Raw genomic sequence first — 17,401 nt, 5'->3', positions numbered from 1 at the left:
ATGAGCATATTTTTATTAAGGCTTTTGGTGCTTTTGCTTCCACTTTTAACACTTTTTTAACTTTTAAGAATTTTCTGTTTATGGACTGGGGGTGTAGCTCAGTGGTAGAGCCTTGCTTAGCATATGAAAGGCTCTGGGATCAATTCCTAGCACTGAAAAAAAATACACTAAAAAATTATGTCTTATTCTATGTTATCTTTTTTTTTAAAGGAAAATTATGGTAAGGATAAAGTCCTCTTTGAATACCATCCTATCTCTCTTATCCTATCACCCTAAAATAACCTCCATTTATCCAGACTGGCTTGGTGAGTTGGGCTGATCTTACTCACACAGCTGTGTTGGGGTTGGTCTCGAGGGCCTGGACTGGAATGATTCTGCTCTTCTCCACTTGGCTGTCCTGTGCTCCTGTTAGGATATTCTGGGAATGTTCTCACGTGAGGATTTTCTATGTATCTGATTTAAGCACTTTTCAAAGACTCTCTTTTATTTATTTATTTTTTTTGCAGTTGATGTAGTTTTATTATACAATTAAAAAGTTTTTTTTTTTTTTTAAAAAAAAAACAACACTACAAGCAAAGTTAAAAACAAACTGGGAAGAAATATTTACATCTCATATTATGAACAAAGGATTACATACCCCCCACCCCTGGCAAAAAACAAAAACAAACAGAAAAAGAACCCCTAGATATTGCTAAAACGATGAACCACCAGTAGAAAAGTGAAACACAGAGTTCTCAGAACAGGAAATATACATAACTGGCCCTTCAAAAAATGAAGAATGTCTTTGCCTCACTCCTGGTAAGACAAAGGCAGGTTTTTGAAACATAGACAGTCTCTTCCTAAACATCCCTTGAAAAATCTAGGTCAAACCTTTTTTACTTCCTGGTTTAGATCCTGCTAAGGGCTACTTGTCTACTCAGGTGTTTGTCTTTGAGATAGAATTTCACTATGTTGCCAGGCTAGTCTCAAACTCAAGGCCTCAAGTGATCCTCCTGCCTCAGCCTCCTGAGTAGTTGGGACAACAGGGAGGCACACATCACACCCAGGTAGGTGTTTGCATTTTTTTTTTTTAAATATATTTTTTTGAATTTTTTAATATTTATTTACTTTTTTTAGTTTCCGGCGAACACAACATCTTTGTATGTGGTGCTAAGAATCGAACCCGGGCCGCACGCATGCCAGGCAAGTGCGCTACCGATTGAGCCACATCCCCAACCCAGGTGTTTGCATTTTTATTAACTCAAATCATATTGTCCTGATCTGTTGGTCATGTACGATCTTCTCCTCTATCCAAGTCAATTCTGAGGATCTGGTGACCCTGAAGCACTACCTCTTATCCTTTCCTGCCTCTGTTTGTGCAGTATTTCATCATCCAGGAATACACTACATGAGGTCGTTCAATTGTTCACTAACATGAACAACCTTGTACCTGCTCTCTGGGGTGGGGGTGGGGGTTTCCTATGAGAACATGGGCCTAAAAGTGGTTCCAAAGACGGTGACTTTCATATTACTCAGTTGGGGAAGAAATGTTTATATCTCACATTGTGAACATAGGATTAAAAACTTTGAACTTCACACCTAACAAAGTCGAAAACATGAAGACCCATGACATTTTAAGGAGAGGGCATTAGCTGGATTGGAGGTTGGAGCAGGGACTATTTATGAAGGAAGAATGCCTGAGAAAAGGCAGCCACATCCATGAACTGCTGGGCTGAGTGCCTGCCTCTGTGGACACAGGTCAGGCAGCCCCAGGCTCCAGCTGCTTGAGTTTCTCCTGGATCCCCCGGAGTTGGCTTCGACCCCAGTTGATACAGGTCTGGAGGCTGGCTATATCTGCAGCTAGCTGTAGGCCATCCCAGAAGCTGGCTTGGGCCTGCCGCAGACTGTGAGAAACCAGGATTCCAAACCAGTTTAGGGGGTCCTGTGGGGCTGCAGAGGGCTCTGGCTCTGGAGTTTTGGTAGGGTCCTTGCGCCTGCGCAAAGCTGACTCTCTGGGCCCCACCTCCTCTGGAGTCTGGGCATCAGCTCTCACCACCCAGAAGGTCTGGGATCCATTCTGGGTCTCACTGAAGGACGAGGGAAGATGGACCTTTGAGAGCCCTGGCCTGGGCCTGCACTCCTCCCTCCGCTGTTGAAGGTTCCTCACCTGGCACACACACAGACCTGGGGTTCCTTGCGAGAGGCATACTGCAAGGGCCCTATCAACTTGGCACCCATTGTGTCGCCTCCCTTCGCCCCCCCCTTCACTTCCATCTCCTCCAGGTCTCTGAGCAGCTGCAGGAGAAGCGAGTCCTCAAAGTCACATTTGCCACTATCCCATTGGCCAAAGCAAGTCACATTGTTAAGTACACAGTTAGCGGGAGAGGACACTACTAAAACGCACAGACTCAAGAAGGTGTGGGACTTTTTCTTTTTTCTTTTTGGATGCTGGAGATTGAACCCAGAGCCTTGAGCATGCAAGGCAAGCACTGTACCAACTGAGCTGTATCTCCAACCCAAGGTGTGAAACTCTGAGGCCTTTAATACAGTCAATCTACCATAGTCTACTCCTCGGTCACCGCTATACTTTTCTCATATGCAAAATACATTGATCCTCATTCTAGTATACCCAGTAGATTATCCAGTTATTCCATTATTCTTGAAGTCTAGGATCTCACGACCAACATCATGTAGGTGGCTCTTGGGATGCAGTTTCTCTTGGTCTGAGGACCTATGAACTAAAGAGATATGTTCTGCTCCCCCTTGGCAACATAGATGTTGAGATAGGGACAGGGCAAGTGCATTAGATACTCCTGGTTAAAAGGGGTAGAATGGGGGCTGGGGTTGTGGCTCAGTAGCGGAGCGCTTGCCTCTCGTGTGTGAGGCCCTGGGTTCCATCCTCAGCACCACATAAAAATAAATGAATAAAAATAAGGATATTGTGTCAACATACAAGTAAAAAAAATAAAAAAAAGGGGTAGAATGGGAGGTACATCACATCACTCCGTGGCGATTCTAAAGTCACGCTCGGAAAGCATCACCAGGTTCCTCTGTATTTGGCAGGACTTCACTTAGGACATTATTTAGGGTCATCAATATCCCTGATTAGCACCTGATTCTGTTTACTGGGAGTGGCTTTATCGTCCATCATTTTCCAAGGTCCTTGGTTCCACCCTTCAAGATGTCCTTTTCTGTTACTCTCCCTGGCTACTTCTGAAGAGAAAAATAGGTCCTCAGCCTTCTTTCTGACCATAGTTCCCTTTGCATTTAAAAAACTTGCAACCCAAGTTTAGGGGCACTTAGGACAATGAAACATTCTCAAAAATTCGATAGGTTTTTCTATGCACGTTACCCCATTTGACGTTGGACAAAAACTACAGCCAAATTTTTGAGAACTTCATCTTTTCTAGGCTTGATCACTGCTGCTCTGGGCGTGTAAGACAATGCTCTTAAGATTTCTAGATTCTCTTTTGTCCAGCTGAGGGGAACTATAAGGCAGTACCATAAACATTTATTCTAAATTCTGCTAATGTGGAATTTTCCACGGCCCAATTGGCCAGAGAAAAATCACATAGCTAAGCTCAGAGTCAGTATGGGCAGACACTACAAAAGGGCATGGATTCACAGAAGTATGAAAAATCGAGACTTTAATGTAATTCATCTACCATAAAAGGTAATTTTTAAAAGTTTGGTGTGAATTTTTTTTTTGTGTGTGTGCTCATAAATGTGAACTCTATATCATTTTGCATCTTGCTATTTTCACTCAGTGATATCTTTTTTTGGTGATCTATTCCTTTTAACTGCTATAAGAATTTCATTGTATGAATATATAGTGCATTTTATTGAGCCATTTTTGTGATGAATGAACATTTAGGTTATTTCTAATTTTTTCACTATTATTATACTTCGAATAGTCTTGAGATGTACCTTTTTTCATTTTAACATCTCTGATATGTATGGTGCCTTCCAAATATTTGGAAGTTTTATTCTTTCACTGGTACATAAAATGATGATGCATCTTGTAATCAGGGTTGTCTTAGGTTTGATGAAATATGGCATAAACATCAACGAACATCCAGCTTAGATTGATCTCCACATCATCATACTCTCACCATCATTCTCCTTGCCAATAATTGTTAGTTATTCACGATTTTCCAACATGATAGATGTGGAGTTCTATCTCACTGAAGTTTTAATTGTATTTTTCTGATTACTGGTTAGGTTAAACCTTGCTTCATATTTATTGACCATTCAAGTTTTCTTTCTGTGAATTACCTGTTTAAATCTGTTGCCATTTAAAAAATACAGTTATCTTTTTCTTATTGATTTGTAACAATGATTTATATATTGTAGATACTAATTTTTCATTAGTGCATTGCAAATATTTTCTTACAGCCTGAAGTGTGTCTTTTAATTTTGTTTATAGTGCTCTTTATTCTATAGATAATTTAAATTAAAAAATTTTATTAGTGTTGATGGATCTTTATTTTATTCATTTATTGATATGCGGTGCTGAGAATTGAACCCAGTACCTCATACATGTGAGGCAAGTGCTCTACCACTGAGCCACAACACCAGCCCCGATAATTTAAATTTTAATGGAGTTGGGTTTATAAAGTCAATTCATTAAAAATGGTTTGGTTTTTTGTGTCTTTTAAAAAGAATTCTAAGATACTAACACTATTTTAATAGTAGCAGCAACTATTTCTTTTTTCTATTTTTTAAAATTGTTCTTTTTAGGTATGCATGCATGTATTTTGTCATATTACACATACTTGAAGTGTGACTTATTCTAATTAGGATCCCATTTTTGTGGTTGTATATGGTGTGGAGTTTACTGGTCATGTATTCTTATATGACATAGGAAAGTTATGTCTGTTTCATTCTACTGTCTTTCCTATTCTTATCCTTCATTCCCCTTTGTCTAATCTAATGAATTTCTATTCTTCCCTCCCCACCCCTTATTGTGTGTTACCATCCACATATCAGAAAGAACTTTGGCCTTTGTTTTTTTTTTTGATTGGCTTATTTCACTTAGCATGAGAGTCTATAGCTCCATCCATTTACTGGCAAAAGCCATTCTTTTTTAATGGCTGAGTAATATTCCATTGTGTATATATTCCATATTTTCTTTATCCATTCTTTTGTTGAAGGGCATTTAGTTTGGTTACATAGCTTAGCTATTATGAATTGAGCTGCTTTGAACATTGATGTGACTACATTACTATAGTATGCTGATTTTAAGTCCTTTGGATATAAGCTGAGGAGTGAGATAATTGGGTCAAACGGTGGTTCCATCTAAGTTTTCTAAGGAATCTCCATACTGATTTCCAGAGTGCTTACACCAATTTGCAGTCCCACCAGCAATGTAGGAGTGAACCATTTTCCCCTTCACCAACATTTATTGTTACTTGTCTTCTTGATAATTGCCATTCCGATTAGAGATGGAATCTCCGTGTAGTTTTAATTTGCATTTCTCTAATTGCTAGAGATGTTGAACATTTTTACATATATTTGTTAATCATTTATATTTCTTGTGTGAATTGCCTATTCATTCATTTGCCCATTTATTGATTGGGTTATTTGTTTTTTTGAGTTTAACTTTAACTTTGGAAATTAATGCTCTGTTTGAGGTGCAGGTAGAAAAGATTTTCTCCCGTTCTGTAGGCTCTTTCTTTATGTTCTTGATTGTTTCCTTTGATGTGAAGAAGCTTTTTAGTTTGATACCATCCCATTTATTGATTCTTGATTTTACTTCTTATACTTTAGGAATCTTGTTGAGGAAGTCATTTCCTTAGCTGACACGATAAAGATTTGGGCTTACATCTTCTTCTAGTAGGCACAAGGTCTCTGGTCTAATGCTTAGGTCCTTGATCCACTTTGAGTTGAGTTTTGTGCAGGGATAGAAATAGGGGTAGCAGCAATTATTTGTTGATCATACTATTCCTGTGTTCCAGGCGTGATTCTAAGTTTGTTAACTAACTCAATTATCGGGTAACTCTATTGGATAGTTACCTCTGACCTTCTCTACACCTAGGAAACAGGTCAGTGAGCTTGTGCTAGGTTGACTGCTGCATCCACTTCCAGAGATAACCGTATCCTAATCCCTGGAATCTGTGAATATGACCTCACATGAATAAAAGATGAATGTTAGTTTACATGGTAAAAAAAAAAAAAACATGCAAGTACAGTAAGGATCTTGAGGTGGGAATATTGTCCTGGATTATCTGGGTGTGCCCCCAAAGCAGTCACAGGTGCCATTCTCAGAGGCAGGCAGAGAGAGATCCTACTGCAGAGAGGAGGAGGAGGCAACTAGGCATGGAGTGCAGTGACATGGCTTCAATCAAGGATGTCAGTGGCCACCAGAAACTGGAAGAAGCCAGGAACAGATGTCATAATTCCATGTTATTGTCTATGTGTCCTTCCTCTTTAATGAATTACTTGTCTATCTGCTTTTCCTTGGATTATCTTTCTATATGCAGAATACTCTGTCATGTGGGTATAAATGTATTTTCTGGTGTGTGAAGTGACTTTTTGGGGTGCTAATGCTATCTGCAGCCATTCAAACCTTTACATTTTTATCTACTCATTAATTTATTATTTTTTTCCTTTGTCTATATCTGTGAGCTTAGAAGATTTTCTCTAACTTCACATTTTCTTCTATAGCTTTGACTTTTTGGAATGTCTCTTTTGTCTATCTGGAATTTATTTTATTTATTTTTGATATCAGCGATTGAATTCAGGGCCCCTTAACTACTGAGCCACATCCCCAATCCCCTTTTTTAAAAAAATTTTATTTATAGACAGGGCCTCACTGAGTTGCTAAGCCTGGCTTTGAACTTGTGATTCTCCTGTCTCAGCCTCCCAAGCCACTGGGATTATAGGCATGTGCCACCATGCCCAGCTGGAATTTATTTTTGAGCATAGTGTGTAGGGATATGATTTTATTTTTTTCCCCAAATGGAAAGTCAACTGCCTCAATACAATTATTAACAGGTTGATTTTTTTCCATTGACTTGAAATGCTTCTATATTCACACAAATCTGTTTCTGAACTCTTAATTAAACTCCTCCAGTCTATTTGTTTATTCTTACACTAATACCAAACACAATTAATTCCTATGGTTTAATAATAATATGTTTTGATATTTGGTAGGGCCAACTCTACCTCCTTCTTTTTTCAAAATTGTTCTGACTACTTTTGCATATATACATTTTCATATGTGTTTAATTATTTTATGCAATTCTTTGATAAGTCCTAACTGGTATTAGGATTGTTTTTCCACTGAATTTACAGATGATTTAAAAAAGTGGTTTCTCTCTCTAGTTAGGTCATATTGTTAGAGTCAAATTTATGTTTTTTAAAAAATATTATTTTAGTTGTAGTTGGACACAATACCTTTTTTTAAATTTTTAAAAAATTTTCATGTGGTGCTGAGGATCAAACCCAGCGCCTCGCACGTGCTAGGCGAGCGCTCTACCGCTGAGCCACAGCCCCAACCCCAAATTTATGTTTTTTTTAAACTTTTTTTCTTGACTTTGAATTATAGTAAAGTGAGTTGTCTCCTCTTTTCCCAGTCATTATGTTGGATATTCACCCATGTTTTTTCCTTAATATATGCATGGTTAAATCTTTTTTTTCTGTTTACTCATAAACCTTCTATCTTTTGGAATCTGGGGTTTGGTGTAAGAACTGACTCAGTGTTACCTTCTTCTCTATGACTATCTCATATACAACCCCGTTTTATCCTTATTACTTACCTCTTTCACAGTAATTTTAGATACTGCCTTATTGTAAATTAAATTTTCATTTTCTCTTCTGTTCCCCTGGTTTGCCTAGTCATGCACAGTACACTTTTTTTTTTTTTTTTAATCATAGGGCTTTATGATGAGTTTCCTATCTGTTAGGGCTAGGGTGTGTATGATTCATTTATTTTGGCACCTAATAGGCCCTTTCATTCTGTAGACACATATGTGTCTTCAGTTGTGGGAAAATGTTTATTTTTCTTCCCTCAAATTTTCTTCACTAATTTTCTTCTGTGGTTTCTATATTTTTATTGTTTGGCAATCTGTTCTGAAGGGTTTTGGGCCTCCAATTCTTATTTCTCTGCCTCCTCCTCCTCCACTGGTAATTAAACCCAGGGGTGCTCTTCCACTGAGCTACATCTCCAGCCCTTTTTATTTTGAGACTGAATCTTGCTAAGTTGCTGAGGCTGGCCTCAAACTTGCTATCCCGCCTGCCTGAGCCTCTTAAGTGGCTGGGATTACAGGTATGCGCCACTGTGCCCAGCCAATTTATTTTTTAGATGTGTTCATTCTACAACTCAGCCCTTTATGAGCCTTCTTAATATGAACAGTTCAATTTTTATTGAAACTGTTTTTTTTTTTTTTTTCATAACCTACTCTTTTTTGTTTTTGGGCACTGGGGATTGAATTCAGGGGCACTTGACCACTGAGCCACATCCCAGCCCTATTTTGTATTTTATTTAGAGACAGGGTCTCACTGAGTTGCTTAGCGCCTCACTGTCGCTGAGGCTGGCTCCTACTCTTTTTATTTAATGACATGTTATCCTCCTATATTTTTCTAAGTATATAAATATTCTTATGATAAGAAGATTCTATTCTAATTCCTCTATCATTAGCACTCCTAGTTGCTAATTTACTCTATATCATAGTGTTGAGATTCCTCAGATACATCATTCTGCACTTAATTTGAGCTGAGAATTCGTCAGCAACCGTCTGCAGGCTGTTTGCACAGTGCACTTGGTAAAATGAGAGGCAACCATCCTTGCTGCCGGCACTGCCAAGAATACTATGGGGGCTGGTCTGGGCCTGAGGAAGCTTCTTCCCTTTCCACTAGCCACCTATCTGGGACACCATCCTCTCTTCCCTCAGCATCCACATTCACTGTCCATCTCCAGAGGTAGATATACTTTATGTGGCTAGTTGGTTCACTGAGGGTGGGGTGGGATTGTGTAGGGTGACATCTGTTCTTGGGACACCACCCCATTAGTCACCACTGGCCCGTTTCTGCTCTGGTTTTCTGCCACGAACATGAGACATCTTTGATTTTCCCTCCTTCCCATCTTTCCACCTGAGGTTGTTTATTTTGAAATTGATGGATAACATTAGGTTTTATATTTTGTATAGTATGGTGTTTTGAAGAGCAGAGACATGGCGGAGTGGTTAAATCTAGCTAATTAAAAATTGCATTACCTGCTGAGTTATTTTTTAGTCTTGGCCAAAGGTATCTGTCTGCAACACTGTGTGTGCGTATGTGCGTGCCTTCCAGAAATTCCTCTTATCTTGGGGTCAGCCAGAGTTTCATGTCTTGTCTGAGCACAAGTATGTATCTATTATTAAAATTTTTGTCAATTTTAAAATGGATTTGCTGCAGATGGGGAAGATTGTGGTCTTGCTTTAGTTGATCATCCTGAAACTGGAACTTCATTCCCCCCCCCCTTTCTTTCCCTTTTGTAATTTCAAAATGAATTATTTTTCAAATTTCATGGTAACTGTCCTCGCTGCCCCACCTTTTAAAATTGAGTTAAAATACATGTACATATAAAATTTATCATCTTCACTTTTTTTTTGATACTGGGGATTGAACCCAGGGTTACTTAACCACTGAGCCACATCCCTAGCCCTTTATATAGTTTATTTAGAGAAGGGTCTTGCTATGTTGCTTAAGGCCTTGCTTAAGTTGCTGAGGCTGGTTTTGCACTTGAGATTCTCTTGTATAAGCCCACTGGGATTACAGATGTGCATCCCATCATTGTGCATGACTTATCTTCACAATTTTTAAACATATGATTCAATGGGATTAAACACATTTGTAATGTTGTACAATCATTGCCACCATCCATCGTCAGAACTCTTTTCATCTTGTAAAACAGAGACTCTGAACACATTAAACAACAATTCCTCATTTCCCTTCCCCCCAGTCCCTAGAAATCACCATTCTACTGTTTCTGTGATTTTGACCTAAGGACCTTATGTAAATGAAGTCATACCATATGTGTCCATCTGTGGCTGGCTTATTTCACTAAGCGTAAAGTCCTTAAGATCTATCTATTTTGTAGCATGTGTCAGATTCACCTTACTTTTCATGGTCGAATAATATATTCCATTGAATGTATTCACCACAATTTGTTTATCCGTTCATTCATTGGGATGTTTCACATTTTAGCTATTGTGAACAATGCTGCTATGAACAGGGGTATACACATATCTCTTCTAGATCTTGTTTTTAGTTCTTTTGTATATATACCTAGAACTTGAATTGCTGGATCACAGAGTAATTTTATTTTAAAAAAATTCAGGAGGGCTGAGGCTGTAGCTTAGTGGTAAAGTGCTTGCCTTGTATGTGTGAGGCACTGGGTTCAATCCTCAGCACCACATAAAAATACATACAGATACTATGTGTTTGTTCATCTACAACTAAATAAATCCTTTAAAAAAAATTTCAGGAACTACCATGCTCTTTTTCAGGGCAGCTGTCCCATTTTACACTCTCCCTGAGAGTGGGCGCACCAGGGTTCCGATTCCTCCACATCCTTGCCAACATTTGTTTTTTATTTAGCTATCCTAATGAGCATGATGTGGTATCTCATCTCATTGCAGTTTTGATTTGCATTTCTCTAATGATTAATGATACTAAGCATCTTTTCATCTGCTCATTGGCCAACTGTATATCTATCTTCTTTGAAGAAATGTGCATCAAGTCTTTTTCCTATTTTTGAACTTTTTTGTTGTTATTCAGTTTTAGGAATCCTCTATGTATTCTGGAGATTTTCTCTCATTCTGTGAGTTACCTTTTTATTTTGCTATATATTTTATTTTGTTGCTTGTGCCATTGGCATCCTATTCAAGAAATCATTGCTAAATGCTGTTAAGTTTTGCCCTATTTTTTTTTTCTAAGGGTTTTAGGTCTTAGATCTATTTTTAATTATTTTTTTTATGTGATTGGTCCAACTTCATTCTTTGCATGTGATATCAGTGTTCCAAGCACCATTTTTTGATAAGACTGTCCATTTCCTGTTGAAGAGTCTTAGCACCCTTTCAAAATTCTTTGGCTAAATATGCAAGGGTTTATTTCTGGGCTCTTGATTCTATTTCACTGACTGCTCTGTACATCTGATTCCAGCGTCACACTTTTTTTTTTTTTTTTGGTACCAGGGATTAAACTCAGGGGCAGTTGACTACTGAGTCATATCCCCAGTCCTACTTTGTATTTTTATTTAGAGACAGGGACTTACTGAGTTGCTTAGTGCCTCGGTTTTGCTGAGGCTGGCTTTGAACTTTCAATCATCCTGCCTCAGCCTCCTGAGACATTGGGAGACACTGGCATGTGCCACTGCGCCCGGACATCACACTGTTTTGATTACTATAGTTTTGCAGTAAGTTTTGAAATCAGGAAGCCTAAGTCCTCCAGCTTTGTTCTTCCTTTACAAGATTGTTTTCGCTATTTGAAGTCCCTCGAGAGTCCATATGAAATTTTAGGATAGGTTTTTCTATTTCTGCAAAAAAAAAAGTCACTGGAAATTTAATCAGTATTGCCTTAATGGCTTTGGCTAGCATTGACATCTTAATAATATTAAGTCTTCCAATCTATGAATGTGTAATGTGTTTACATTTATTTAAGTCTTCCTTACTTTCTTTCAGCAATGTTTTATAGCTGTCTTAGTGTAGTGTTTTATCTCCTAAGTATTTTATTCTTTTTGATGCTATTGTAAATGGAATTGTTTTTGTAATTTCCTGTTCAGATGGCTCATTGCTAGCTCATGGAAATGCAACTGATTTTTGTGGATGAACTTTGTATGCTTCTCCTTTGCTGATTCATTTATTAGTTCTTAACAGAGATTTTGAGAAATCTTTAGGGTTTTCTACAATTGTATAGTATGTTAACAAGAGGTAATTTTACTTTTTCCTTTCCAACTTGAATGCTTGAAATGAATTATTTTGTTTATTAAGAAAATATCAGACAAAAAATAGTAGAAAGTTATACTCTTCAGGCAGAACTATAGCTTTCTTCAAGGATATATTATTATAATTTATGGTACATACTTGTTTTTTTTACACTTTAATAAAAAGTATAGCAATGAGTTAATTGATTAAAATGGGAAATGTAGTAGTGAGGTTGAATTCTCTCAAGATTCTTAAATTATGTGCAGTCTGCGTCTAACATAGAAATTATGTTCATGAAGAAGAAAAGTAGAGAAGTATATAGCAAACACTAATGAACCATCACCTACTATCCACTGCTATGCTCTATCAAATGTCAATGCCATGTTTATTTGGATTAATTTTTTTTTTAAAATTGAACCCAGGGGGCTTAACCATTGAGCCACATCCCCAACACTTTTTTTGTATTTTATTTACAGACAGGATTTCACTAAGTTGCTGAGGCTGGCTTTGAACCCATGATCCTCCGGCCTCAGGCCCTGAGCCCATAGGATAACAGGTGTGTGCCACCACACTTGGCTAGATTAATTTTTATTTTAGGTTATTTATTTAGATGAATTTTATTTTGGGGCTCTCTGATCATCATGTGAGCTGCTTCCCTCCACCACCCTCTTCTGCCATGATGTTCTGCCTCACTCAAACCCCATGGAATGGAGCCAGCCTTCTATGGACTAACTGAAACTAATAGCCTTTGCTGACCTCTTCATTATTAATCTAATTCTTTGGGTGGAAGGATCATTAGCTGCCATCTCCTTTGTTTAGATGTCCATTTCACACAAATCAGATCCTGTGGCAGATTCCTGAACAGAGCTTCTTCATAAAACCATTTCTTGACATTGTAATTGGTGGCATTTTACCCCTTGGCTGTATTTTTATTCAACTTTTTCATTATGAAGAGTATTTGGGACAGATGTATTTTCCCCTGCTTCTTGTTTATGACTTCAATCTTCAGTGTGGTGAGAATGGATTAAAGAGTCTCTTCAAAGGCTTCCAGGCATATCATCCTTGCTTTTGAATGTCTGAATATTTGTATCAACATCAATAGAGATATATGTATATGCTCCTAATCACATAAATTTTCAGTATATATAAATGTAAAAAAATTTTATTTTGGAGTGATTTTATTTAGATTAAAAAATAATAGAAAAGAAATTGTAAATACAGTTGCATTCCCTTGATCTTTTCCTGGTCTCTTTACTCCTACTGCATGTATTTGGATTTTTTTTTGGTGGTTGTTTTGATATATCCCTTTTTACTATTACTATATATGCATGTAGCAATACAGTGAAATATTTTGCATGTTTTAAAAACTTTATATGAACGGCAAAATCTTTACACAATTTGCTTTTTTGACTCAACATTATGCTTCTGAAATTTATCCATGTTAACACGTGTTAACTCCAATTCCTTCATATGACATTCTGCTTTGTATACATACAAGTTACTTATTTTTTTTCTGATGATAATTTTGGTGGTTTCCAATTTTTCTTTATTACAAACAGTGGTATAGTGAACATTCTTTAAATGTTTCTTTGTGCATATGTACTAGAGTTTCTTAAGGGATAAGTTTAGAAATGGAACGGCTGGATTGCAGGGTACACACATCTTTAACTTAATTAGATTTTGCAAAATTGCTCTCCAAAGTGGTGGTCCAATTTGCACTTCCACTAGAAAGTGTATAAGACACCCTATTTCCTCAGGAGCTCATCAGCACTGGGTGTTATCGGGCTTGTTAATTACTGCCTCTTTTACAAGGGTGAAATTGTATTGCCATGTAAATTTAAATAGCATTTTCGTGATTATTAATGAGAGTGAATCACCTTTCAGTTGTTTATTGGCCATCAAGTTTCACTTCTGTGATATGCATGTTCACATCTCTGCCCACTTTTTATTGGATTCTCTTTTCTTTTCAGGAGTTTCTTGTGTAACCTGGATACTAATGGTCTGTTTCTCCTATGACTATAAATATCTTGCCTCAGATTGTGACTTATTTTTTCACTTCGATTATGGTATCTTTCGAAGAAGAGGCAGTAAAAAATCATTTGTAAACTAGGTAGTCACAAGGCTAACAATATTGTAAGCACAAATGAAACGATTTCCCCATCTGTCTGGCTCCCTGCACATATTGGAGGTTTCCTTCCCAATTTTTTTTTTTATGCACATACAAGCAAACTCCAACGATGCTCTCCCCCTGCATATAAAAATGTAGTCAAATTTATCTTTTTTCCTTTATGGTTTGCCTTTTTAGTTAGTTATTTCAGCATTTCAAAGATATTTTGTTTTCTTCTAAAAGTTTTCCTCTAGCTTTATCTTATTATGGGTAGTTAATTTGTTTTAGAAATTGATTTGGCATATATTTTCTGGGTTTTCTTAAATGCTGTGTCTTGTGGTTTATATGCAGCTCCCATCTAAATGTGGGTCTGTTTCTGGGCTTTCTTTTCAGTTCCCTAGTCTATTTATTTAATTTTAATTATTTTTGATTTTATTATTTTATTTTTAAAGTTTTCTTCGTTCTTTTTAGATATACATGACAGTAGAGCGGATTTGGACATATTATACATACATGGAATATAACTTATTCGAGTTAGGATCCCATTTTTGTGTTTGTATATGGTGTGGAGTTTCACTGGCTGTGTATTCATATGTGAACATAGGAAAGTTATGTCTGATCCATTCTACTGTCTTTCCTCCCTCCTCCCTCCCTTCCCTTCATTCCCCTTTGTCTAATCCAATGAACTTCTATCTTCCTTCCCCACCCCCCATTGTGAATTAGCATCTGCATATCAGAGATGCCATTTGGCCGTGGTTTTTGGGATAGGCTTATTTCACTTAGGATGAGAGTCTCCAGCTCCATCCATTTCCTGTCAAAAGTCATTCTTTTTTTATGGCTGAGTAATATTCCATTGTGTATATGTACCACATTTTCTTTATCCATTCATCTGTTGAAAGGCATATAAGTTGGTTATATAGTTTAGCTATAATGAATTGAGCTGCTGTAAACATTGATGTGGCTGCATCAACTGTAGTATGCTGATTTTTTAAAAAATATTTTTTTAGTTGTAGATGGACACAATATCTTTATTTTTATTTACTTATTAATTTTTATGTGGTGCTGAGGATTGAATCCAGGGCCTCACACGTGCAAGGCAAGTGCTCTACCAATGAGCCACAACCCCAGCCCTGAAGTATGCTGATTTTAAGTCCTTCTGTCAGTCTATTTACCTGTCCCTGCAGTAATACAAGTGTCTTCATTACCATAGCTTTATAAGAAATCTTATCAGGTAAGGTAACCTCTACCTCTCTCTAATTCCTGAATTGTTTTGGTTATTCTTGGCCTTATTGAAATTTGTTTGGATTTGACTGGAATGCATGAAATTTACAGGTTAATTTGTAAGGAGAACTTCTATCTTTAGGATATTGGGCCTTCCCAGTCATGATGATAAAATGTGCCACCATTATGTACCATCTTATGTCATTTATAAACATAATTTCCTCCATAAAACACTTGTGTATCTTTTGGGTAGATTGATTTTTTAGAGATGTTCTATTTTTATGTTATTATAAATTTTGTATTGCTTAAAAACTCCATTTTCTGATTATTTGTTGCTTTTATGTACGATCACTGCTAAACTTGCTATATCTATTGGCAAAGTTGCCAACTCTCTTGTTAGTTCTTAGTGGTGTGTTTTTTAAAATGCCTTGGGTTTTTCCACATATTTACATCTACTGCAGATAATACAATTTTTGTTTTATCCTTTTAATTTTTTTATGCCTGCCATCTGTCTGTCTACCCCTCTTACTGTACTTGCTAAGACCTCCAGCACCATACTGAAAGGAAAGGAGGTGGTACAACAACCTTGATATATTGTTAACTTTAAAAGAAAATGGGTTTAACATTTCACCTTAAATATGATGTGTCCTTTAGTTACCTTTCCTAGTTAAGGTAATAGTAGCTGCTGTAAAGGCTTCAAAAATCTTAGTGGCTGCAATAAAAATAAGTTTATTTCTTGCTCACTTAAGTTTCCAAACATGTATTCCCGATGGGTGACTGGTTCTGTGAAATACCCCACAGGGGACCCAGGTTCTTGCCAACACCAAGGGCACCATGCAGGAGGAAGCAGCATGGACGCTCGTGGTGGCAGAGTCACAGGGGCTCTGCTAGGGTGCCACATAGCACCGTCTACTTTCCAGTGGCCAGAGCTCAGTTGCAGGGCCATACATAACTGCAAAGGGGGCTGGGTATTGTCCTCTACCTGTGTTTCCAGAAGGAAGGGGGAAGGATATATATATATATATATATATATTTTTTTTTTTTACCACAGTCCACCTTTCTGTTCACCAAATACTTCACTCTGTGCCACACGAACCTAACACAGTACCCTCTCCCCAGGCTCATACAAGCCCAGCTCTCACCTAGTAGCTACCTCCAGCACAAGTTCCAGGAGATCTCCAGGTGAAGCGCAGGCCTCTTCTTTAGGTTTGGACGTAGGGATGTGTCATCTGGTGACCTATGAACTCAAATACAAGTCCCAGCCCTCTCTCACCCCAGGGGTAAGGCAAGAGCAGGATAAAGCACAATAAGGATTTTTGTTTAGAAAAGGAAAGCGGAATATCGCCATTTTGATGATGTTAGTTCTGCCTATCCATGAACAGGGTGTATTTTTCCATCTTCTAAGATCTTCTTCTATTTCTCTCTTTAGGGTTCTGTAGTTTTCATTGTATAAGTCTTTCACCTCTTTTGTTAGGTTGATTCCCAAGTATTTTATTTTTTTTGAAGATATTGTGAATGGAGTGGTTTTTCCTCATTTCCATTTCAGAGGATTTGTCGCTGATATACAGGAATGCCTTTGATTTATGCATGTTGATTTTATATCCTGCCACTTTGCTGAATTCATTTATTAGCTCTAATAGTTTCTTTGTAGAGCCTTTTGGGTCTGCTAGGTATAGAATCATATCATCTGCAAATAGTGATAATTTAAGTTCTTCTTTTCCTATTTTTATGCCTTTAATTTCTTTCGTCTGTCTAATTGCTCTGGCCAGTGTTTCGAGAACTATGTTGAACAGAAGTGGAGAGAGAGGGCATCCCTGTCTTGTTCCAGATTTTAGAGGGAATGCCTTCAATTTTTCTCCATTCAGAATGATGCTAGCCTGAGGCTTAGCATAGATTGCTTTTACAATTTTGAGGTATGTTCCTGTTATCCCTAGTTTTTCTAGAGTTTTGAACATAAAGGGATGCTGTACTTTGTCGAATGCTTTTTCCGCATCTATCGAGATGATCATATGGTTCTTATTTTTAAGTCTATTGATGTGGTGAATAACATTTATTGATTTCCGTATATTGAACCAGCCTTGCATCCCAGGGATGAATCCTACTTGATCATGGTGCACAATTTTTTTGATATGTTTTTGTATCCGATTCGCCAGAATTTTATTGAGGATTTTTGCATCTAGGTTCATTA

The 17,401-nt window shown here is 37.4% G+C and overlaps 1 protein-coding gene across 1 annotated transcript; it reads right to left on the bottom strand.

The window, feature by feature from the left end:
- Nucleotides 1-1,738: 1,738 nt before the first annotated feature.
- LOC114103775 (coiled-coil domain-containing protein 115-like) lies at nucleotides 1,739-2,217 on the bottom strand. Its single transcript, XM_071611821.1, has 2 exons — nucleotides 2,147-2,217; nucleotides 1,739-2,066 (listed from the first exon to the last, which is right to left on the bottom strand). The coding sequence occupies exons 1-2, from the start codon at nucleotides 2,215-2,217 to the stop codon at nucleotides 1,739-1,741; spliced, it is 399 nt and encodes a 132-aa protein (XP_071467922.1).
- Between the last annotated feature and the right edge of the window lie 15,184 nt (nucleotides 2,218-17,401).

This window comes from Marmota flaviventris, chromosome 5 (assembly GCF_047511675.1).
Source record: "Marmota flaviventris isolate mMarFla1 chromosome 5, mMarFla1.hap1, whole genome shotgun sequence".
Lineage (NCBI taxonomy): Eukaryota > Metazoa > Chordata > Mammalia > Rodentia > Sciuridae > Marmota > Marmota flaviventris.
This window is presented reverse-complemented; position numbering and strand designations above follow the sequence as displayed.